Here is a 9,756-nt window from a genome sequence, read left to right as displayed (position 1 = left end):
TGGCTTAGAGTACGTAGCACCTTGATTGCCATTTTATTCCTACAGTGTCCTTCAATACCATATTATTTCTCCTACAGGATACAGTAATGCTGCACTTGGAGATCTTATATATTCATGCAATGAGTCCAAGTTTATGTAGTAAATACGCTAGTGGCTTGTGTCTTCAGCACAAGCCCATAAGGGCTGTTCTTTGAAGGATTTCGTTACCTGTACTGTACTCTGCCTCATCTCGCTGGTAAGAATGGAATTGGCAAGAACAGCCTGCCACTGTAAAAACCAACAAATTTGTCATGCCCAGGCATCCTGGAAAACTTAAATAAATCCCTATAATACCAAGTTGACACCAAGTGAAAGAGCAGGGCTATTATTATAGGCTACATTTAAATATGTGACAGGAGGCAGAAGAAACAATAGAGAAAAGCATTAGTTCTCTCCACCTGAATATCCAGAGGTTTTATGCAGTTCACAGATGGTACCACAGCTCTCGGCCTCTGCGACTCGCTTGTGCCAACAACCCAGGCAGGTAAGGAGCGTTAGAGGAACTCGATGCTCTTGCAGCTGAATCGCTAACAAGAGTCAGACTGAAGCATGCCAGCGCCATTTAAGACCATGTACTGAGTTATCCAGCTTGGGTTATTATGGGCTGGAAAAGTCTGAATCTGTATGGTCATCATCGAAAGCTAATGCTAAATCCTTTGGGATGAGAGAGGTAGGCATAGAGACAGACAATTTTTCATGCAATGCATTTGTTATCTTTTCAAGTCAAATTAATAAAAGTCTCATTATGATGTCTTTTAAGATGCTTTGATTTTTTAGAGTACAAATTATTTTCAAGACAAAACACACTTATCTTCTCCTTGTGAGTGAAGACTTTCAATATGACAAAGTGCAGGTTAGTATCAAGCTGTTGACTACAGGAGGTCAAGAAGAATGAGATAAACACATTTATAGGTCTGCAAATATTCACCATATTTGCACACATAATTCAGGCGAGGCACTTATTTTATTTATTTTATATCATCACCACACCGTTTTAAAACAAGACACAAGAATTCTTCTCCTCCCTTTTGATCTGAATTGGAGCGAGTGAGAGATGGTAATGACAGGGACATGAGACAGGCAATTTTGGTGGAATGGAAGGAATGGAAAGAGGCAGGAAGGAAACAGCACGGTTTGTCCTGAACCCATGACAAAAAAAAAAACAGTTGATGACCAAATACTGTGCAGTCTAGCCATAAACACTGAAGTTACAGCATCTCCGAAAAACTTCATTCTCTCAATGCCTGACAAAGCACAGCATTCAAAACAAAAATGGACATAGCAGGCACAGTCTGGTCTTCATGGCTGAATATTTTCACCGTATAAAAATCCGGAAAATGAATCTGAAAAGTTCAGACTTCCAGTAAAAATTAAAAAAAAAATCAGGAGAAATTTAGCCTCGATATAACTTCACTGTCACAAAAATCCTCTGGCCCAAACTAATTTCTTTGCACTCAGAAAAAAACCTTTTCCATTAAAGGTGAGCTCTTCGAGGTTTTATGAAGGCTCCTCCTGACAACAAGCCAGCCCTTACCACCGTGAAGCTCAGAGCACAGGAACTGCTGAATACGGCAGTTACAGAAAATGGCCTTGCACTGTATTACTGTACTTCAGGAGTCACCGATGGACAAGGACCACGCAGGATGATCTGTGTCAGCAGCAGAGGTTTCAGCTTGGCCTCTCCTAAGATCATCTGAGTGTTGGTAGAATCACTAAACTTGAGCACGTTTCTCTGCAGAGTTCCCATTTCACAACCGAGTCATGATATCGGGTGGAGAATTTATCCTAAACTGACACTGGAAAGAAGCTCAACAGGAGAGGCCAACGAAGAAAGGCAGCAAACGCTGACTTAGAGAACGCTTCCCCCTTCTGAATAAATAAATAGTGGGGGAGCTTTTCCCAAGAGATGGGGCAGGACCAGTGGGCCAGTATATAGTCAGTGATTCTGCTTAAGAAATAGCTTTCCAGAAAGGGCTCATAGCCACAGGACTAGCCGTTAGCATCCTGACCATCATTTCAGCCATTCAATGCAACATCTAAAAATCCTAAGTAGTTTAGCTGAGAGAAATTCCCATTTACTGAAATGAAATTTCTCAGATCTATACAAAGTCCAAAAAAACCCCAAGACTAAAACCTTTGATCATTGATTCAAATTGGTCAAATTCAAAGTTGAGAAAAACAAAGGTCATTCTGAAACTATAAAATCATGCTCACAAAAAGCATCTGAACCTACTAACACAGAACTGCCAAATGGACCTTTTTCAAAGGTAAAAATAAATAAAAAGGCTCTAGAGTACGTTTAGGACCCAGAAGCTACATGCCAAGTTTCACAGAGGAGGGAACTTAACCCTTGAAGCTATACTGGGATCTACAATGAGTGTTCAGTCTTAAAAGCTCACAATTTCCATGTAGGATTTTGAATTAGAAGGCCTAAAATACATTAGTAATTTACTAGAGGCTTTGGCCAACTTTCCAGTGAGTTTTAACCAATGTAACATATCTATCTCTAAAACTGCCCGAAGCTGCTTTTTTTCTTTTTTTTTTTTCCTTTTTTTTTTTTAAACCTCTGAAAATCTTTTTTTGCAACTCAATTATTCTGTATAATGACTGATCATACTTGAAGGTATTTTTATTAGGTAATATTTGCAATGATGCTGGTATAAATTTGTCTTAGCTACCAAGTCTGCCATTTCTCTAGCTTTTGAAAGATCAGAAAATGTAATGCCCAGGACTGGTTTTTTCCATCCTGTGACCGCTGGGGAGCTGTAAGCTCACAGTCATTGTCTCATGGCTCTAAAACACACGATCAGGCTACCGCTATGTATTTTCCATCGTATTAGACATTCAGTCAAGTCAGTTCTAGCTGAAGCAGGACACAGCAGCTTTCTAGTTAAGCGTATTTCCATTACTCTGCAGTAGCTGTTTTAAGTTTCAGGAAAAGATTTTAGGTTTCATCTTTGTCCAGAAGTTCTGAATAGATCAGTCCCCACTCTTCCCTTTGATACTGAACAGCGATCCCAGCAGCAGAAGCACTTTAAAGTAGCTTCCCATGATGATGCTCCTTGACACGAGTCCTCCACTTCAGAATCCTCTTTTGATTCGATTAAATTATCTGTTGTTCTTCAAAGAACACAGTAGTTTGGGAGACATTTTGTCAACTACAGCAAAGCTAGGAGAACTTTTACAGGAGTAATGGGATAGAAAAGACGTGGGAACTTTATGCCAATATATTTCTTGCCTTGATTGAATATTCAGGTTTTCGTTAAATATTGAATAAGTTAATTATTTTTATAGTATCAGAGGATTCAGACAAAAGTAGCAGTAGCATGCTCCTAAAGTTGCAGATACTGCAGGTCTCACACAATATGGCACTAGCTATCCAAGCAAGAAATTTCACTTCAGGCTCCCAATATATGCTAGAATCCCATCTGTGGAGTTTTAGAGAAGGCTGTAAAGATACTGAACAGAAGCCTTCAATAAATGGAAAGGTACTTGAACACCGTTTTGAGAAATTAATTCAGGGAGTCCCTAGTACTATAAGACACTACAAAAGCCAGATCTGGGTGATGTATATCGGTACACAAAAGGACCCAATATAGTAGGAATAAAACGACGTCTCTTTAATAAGGCAAGAATGTCATTCGCAGTGGTCTTGCATTAGGCTCAGTTAGGGCACAGAGCAGGTTAGGCTTAAATTCATGGAAATACCCAGCATGGAAACAAAAAAAGTAAATGGAGACCACACTTGATTCATAAAATAAACAGCTAAAAAATCTGATCTCGGCAAACCAACCCTGCTGAGAAACAAAGACAGCCCATTTCTCAATTTACATATCTTGGCTGTATAAAAGTGATAAAAGAGTGTTTTCTTGGTTTGCTCCCTCCTACTAATGCAGGCTATTGAACTGTTTTCATTTAGTCAAATATGAATTTACCTGTTGAAACGGTAGATATCCCGTATGTTTCCAAAGAGTGCTGATCGCTCTTCTGTCCCCAGGGAGAGCTTGGTCTGGTCAGTGATACAGTCGAGGTAATCCTACAAGAGAAGTGAGAAGGAGGCCTTCAGACATTTCCTCCTTTTCTAGATCAGTAAACGGAGCTACGTTTTATTGTACAAGATGAGTCCCTTCATATCAGTTTCACCTTATTATTGCAGTAAACCCTTCACTAGTTGCCCTGTGAACAGTCGCTCTATTATGAAAGGTAACAGTACTTATCTGTTCATTGAAACAAAAAAAAATAACAAAAGACTGTACGCTAAGTTATAGTTCTTAAACGGGACAGCCAACATTTCTCTTGCTACTGATACACGAATGTATTCAGATTTCATTCACAAAGACAGTTTATTGATCATTTAACTGGCTCAAAAAAAAAATATGTAAAAGTAAGAGATGAAGAATGTCATTTAATGGTGTCTTAGAAAACCTATAAAATGAAGAGCAGAAAGCATACAAGCAACGCAGGATCAAGAAAAGCAACCACTGCAAAAAAAAAAAATTTTTAAAAATCATAGTTAAGAAAACAATGCTGAGCTTATAGAGGACAGATCTCTCTCTATATATATGTGCATGCAATTTAACCACACATACAGTTACACTTCAAATTACATTGCTATATACTCTAGCAAAGATTTCCTTTTGCACTTACAAGAGTGATACTGTCTCATCCAGGGACTTTAACTGAACAGGAACAAGACAGCTAGAAAAAGCTCAGATCAGCAGTGTTCTGGAAGAACAACTTTCCCATCTCTTCCCTCACTTTGATAAGAGCTCAGCTCCCAAAGTTTCACCTTTCATTCTGTTGCTGCTACAGTATTAAAATTTCTCAGATAAGGGCAAACAAATCCACCAGGCTATTTAATTAACTGCAACTCATAAACCAAGAAACATAATGTGCTGCCACATCCATGAAGAAATTCTGCTGCAAAAGAATAAAGTAAAAGTGAAAACAGCTGAAACAATGCAAAATAAAAATAAATAAAATCCCTTAGCCTGGGGCTAGACAATGTGGTGTGGCAACCTACCAAAAGCAACAGAGCATTCCAGCGCTGCAAGGAGGGAGCCCTGTAAAAAGTCAATGAGGCCGTGAAAACTTCTGAGATATAACTCTGTTCCAGAGTCGTGAAGAAAAAAGTATTACAGAACACATACATTGGACAAGATTTATTCTTGTCAATAAGCGCTCAAGCCTCCATCCCTACATCCTTCTTTCCAACTGAAATGGTGTCAGCAGAGTTACAGGTGTAACCAAGCTTCAGGTTTAGATACCAGTAGGCTTTCCTGTCCCTTCTCCCTATCCTAATGCTCAATAATCCACATTCTTTGGTCATCTCCAGTTAAAGGTACTTCTCATCACCCCCAAAACTCAGGGTTTTTTTTCCAAGAAAAAGCAAGGAAGCCTATTCCAAGGCAACCTCAGGGGCTTTAAGAGCAACAAGTGGCAGTTGGCAGGCAAGCAGGCGGTCCCCAGAGAGCCATCTCATCTCCTCTGTGATGGACATCTGACCTGTACCCTACGTTCTTTCCTAGCAGACAGCAGCCTTGCAGTCCAAGCCTGTCCTTGAAATATATTTGGGCAGTAAGTCATTGCAACCACATCCCTGGGATTCCCAGAACTCAGTGCTGGCTTTTGCTTTATACTCAGAAGCTGCAGAAGAGTAAAAGGTTCAGGATGGTGAAGCAGATGGGACTGCAGCATGCAATACGCTAGGTCAAAGGCAGGAGTAGATGACAGATTCAGGGCTACTCCAGTGATGGCAGTAAATGACCTTTTCTGCCCACTAATACAAATCTGCATATAAAAGCAAAGAACAGAAAAGCTCCAGTGGAATTGTGATCCTCTGAAAACATTTGTAGCACTGCAGGAGCACTGCAGCACCCCGAGCTGGTATGACAGGGTGGGTTGCAGAGGAATGGAAAGGAATGGAAATCTTACAATAAGTAACTCCATATAGCGTATTTATTGAATAAAGAGGAGTTCCTTTCAAATTCATTCATCTCAACATAGCTGGAGCTTGGGTTTCAGGTTTCTTCAACATAACAAACAGCCTACAGTTATTTCCTTTTCCAGTATTACAGAGAGTGTTAAAAGCATGACCTGGTTTGTGCTCCTTTTGTCCTCTCATCCCAGTTTTCCTCCACACATGCATACATACTCTTCTCAGTCTTTTACCAACTCCTGGTAAGAAAGAGGGAACCAAGTACTTTCTCATGCTCCTGCCAAGAAGCAGCCTGCAGGTGCTTTGGCAGATTTCCAGCATTCCCGTAGCATATGCTAGTATCATGTTATACCACGCACCCACAGCCTGTGCTCTCTTTTGCTAAAAGTCCCTTCAGGCTGCGCTTCAGGCCCCCTTCTCCTCCCAGCGTCAAATCAGAAGCAAACTAGAAACCAATGGCTGGATTTGTACTTATACAGAGTAAAGGGAGATGGTTATTTGCTTAAAATGCTTGGGGTTTGGAGGTACCTCGTATCTTACCTCATACTGTTAGGGAATCACGCAGGATTTGGGGACTGCTTTCATGTTTTAACTTTCTATTTTTGTTCATGTTGGTGACTTGAGGCTTGTGCAAGTCTGACAGCTACCGACATGTTTACGTTGCTGTTATACCTTTGAGCAGATACCTGGGCTAGACACAAACTGCCTAACGTGGCACAGACAGTAGGGTAGTCACAGCAGCAAAAAGCTTCAGATACCCGTGTTTATGTGAAAGAGGTGGACATTGGACAGTCTTGACACAGTGGTCTGACAAAATCCAGGCACAGCGCAGCAGCACAGCGCTTGCACTGACGCAGCAAGTGGGACCCTTCTGGCTATACTGCTTTATAGAGCATGCGTGCTCTCATAAAGGCTTCGTGAACCCATCCAGGAAACAGATGCAGTATTGGCATACAACGTCCTCTGCAAGGACAACAACACAGGCAGATCAAAGCGACCCAGCCATGGGGTTTTTCCTAATTATTTCTTAGAAAATGGTACTTTAGCCCCATGGTAGTCAATGGAACCTCCCGCAGCGTATCAACAGCTGTTATCACCTGAAGCCATAATGAAAGGTTTGGAGCCACAAGATAACAGGGCAGGCTGCAACCATAATGACATGGTGCAAAAATCAATGAAATTTATCAGAACAGAGTACCGGCCTTATTCACTTTCTTTGTTTCTTGTCAGCATCTACGGACCCTCTGTCGGCACCAAATGATTCGTTTATAACCTTTGCCTTCGCTAGCCTTTTATTGCTTCTCTGCAGTTATGGCAAAAACATTTAGCTTACTTTATAGGATAAAAAAAAACCAACCATGAATGCCAGTCTCCTTAGACTGATTTATGGAGCAAGGTTTGCTGTAATGGTATTGCACAATTTTTCTATTCTACTTCCTGAAACTCTCCAAAAACTAGAAGAGTCTTGCCAGACTGCCCTGCCTTCCTTGCTGGGTTTGACGTTCTCCCCATTTGTCTTTCGTCACGCCAAATCCATCAGAAGGAATATCTGTTAGGAGCTGCATATCCTGACTACCATCTCCTCCTCCATAATCACACAAGAAAGATCTCTAGAGGAATAAAATGCTGATAACACTAACCTCAGAGGCTAAAAAAATAATTATATTAATTGGAAATGAGAAAACTGTCAAGAAAAGGACAAAATGAGCAAAAATATCTTCACATATTGATTAAACTAATTTTTTCCATGACTAAGCTTTAGAAACTAAATGCAATTTAGTGGGACATTTTCATCTAGCCACCCAGGTTTTCCTTTGAAAACAGACACATACTTTGCTTTAAAAACAGACTACAGGCTGAACAATAATAAATAAGTCATCCATTAATATGGCAATGTCAAAATTACACATTAAAATGGGTAATGGTAATGTTAACATGGTAATACTAAAAAAAAAAAAAAGAAAAAAGAAAAAAATGGGTAAAAGCCACACTGCCTCATAAAACAAGAATAAATTTTTATCCTACCCTGCAAGAAACATATATACTAGAGAAGTTCTTAGTAACCCCTTTACAGGGCAGGACTGTGCATATATGGATATCACCAAAGATAAGCAAAACTGTTGAAAGAACAGCGTTGTTGCATGTGTACACCTTTACCAAGAGGCAGGCACACAAGACACTGAAAATTTGATTAAATATCAATACCAAAAAAGAAGAAAAAAGGATTCTACCCACCAGGAAACTTTGCTTTCCAATGCCTAAACACAGGCTGCAGGAGAAAGCAAAGCTGCTGTACATCTCTGGACTTCAGCAACACGCTCTTTGGCTCAAGAGCTGAGGACCTGTATCAGGAAAACTCAGTCTGGCCAAAAAATGCATAAAACCAGGTACTTATCAAAACTCCAGTGACTTCCAGTGTTACAGCCTGAGGAGGAATATGTAATATTAAATCAAGCAGGACCTGAATCCAGGCAGTGCCATAACATCACTCAGACCCCAGTTTTCTGATATCCCCTAGATCTGCGCTACTGATAAGGCAGCTTTTACTCCTAGATGCTCTACCGTACTCATGGGCATATTTTTGCCCCACTCTTCTCTACCCAGCACAGATGCATTTAACCCAAATCAGATGGCTGTGCAGAAGAGGAACCATATGGGGCAGCAGCCTGGGCCACCTAAGCACTATTTCCACACCGCTTTGAGGAAAAGGCTGCAGGCCAGAAGGAAAAGACACCACAAACTGGATTCTGTTTGTAGCCTGCTAGCTAGAGCCATGCTGACCAAACCATCTACATACCTGTAACCAAAGAGAAAGCTGGGCAACTGTTGTACAACAGAATAACCGCTAAAACATGCTCCCCATTGGTAATCCTGCCAATTACATAGGTAATTATAATCTGTACCAATTCCCCTTTTGCCTGATTTTTTTTCTATTCTTTTTTCTTATTATTTATTTTATTTACAGATTTATCTGGCATGTACAGCAACATACTCTGAATGCCTTGTGTGTCAAAAAATAGTGTACTATCCACAACAGGTGGCCAAGGATGCTGAATTCTGGTCAGAACAGCTCACTGCAGCTCTTTTCAATTATTCAAAGTACAGCTGTACCCTGCAAAGTGAAGGTGCGCTTGTAAACCATACATACTTTGCTTTCTTGCTCTGGTTCCTTTGGTTATATGAGTCCAGGGACTGACTGAGACCTAAATTGAATCCATCTCCTTCCCATATCAAACCCTTTTGTCAGGATTTCTCCTTAAAACACATAATTATCTTTGTTGTCATCACCTTCTATGATGGAAGAAGACAAGCCCACTGTTTTAGTGCAGGTCTCCTGTAATTCGTACAGTGGTTTACTTGGAGACATCTGTAGCAAAACATTTCATGCAGCCAAACTTAAACTAAACACATTTCTGACTGCTTTCCTCCCCTCATCTTCTGTCTTCCATATTCTTCCTTTTCAGTCTCTGTAACCAGTCAAAACTGGTCACATATCTATAGGCAGCCTCATTTGACTGAAACCATCCTTCCCTTCTGAGAGTGAAAATGCTTGCCCAACTGCCCTTAAAGCCATTTCCCACCTCCCATCCCACGTCAAAGCCCTTGCCATTTTCAGCCCTCCAGAGGCAGCCTGGCCACGTTCCCACGTGGCAGGCAGAAATCCATACCTGTCAAGATAATTAGCACCCTTAACCTCCCACTTCTGAAACTCCTCCATAGGAGGAGCATAAGTGGCAGCAGCTCTGCTCTTCAATGTCTTACCTGTATTGATTCAACAC

General features: G+C 40.7%; 1 protein-coding gene across 1 annotated transcript in view; it reads right to left on the bottom strand.

Moving 5' to 3' along the window:
* Window positions 1–9,756, bottom strand: part of PLEKHG1 (pleckstrin homology domain containing, family G (with RhoGef domain) member 1) — a 50,666-nt gene that overhangs the window by 27,410 nt on the left and 13,500 nt on the right. The window contains exon 2 of the mRNA XM_009324135.1: window positions 3,975–4,075. Coding sequence (XP_009322410.1) covers window positions 3,975–4,075 — 101 coding nt within the window. The remainder of the gene's footprint in view (window positions 1–3,974; window positions 4,076–9,756) is intronic.

The sequence above is a fragment of the Pygoscelis adeliae genome, unplaced genomic scaffold (genome assembly GCF_000699105.1).
Source record: "Pygoscelis adeliae isolate BGI_AS28 unplaced genomic scaffold, ASM69910v1 Scaffold105, whole genome shotgun sequence".
NCBI classification, from domain to species: Eukaryota; Metazoa; Chordata; class Aves; order Sphenisciformes; family Spheniscidae; genus Pygoscelis; species Pygoscelis adeliae.
The sequence above is the reverse complement of the archived record's forward strand: the minus strand, read 5'-3'. Positions and strand labels throughout refer to the sequence as shown.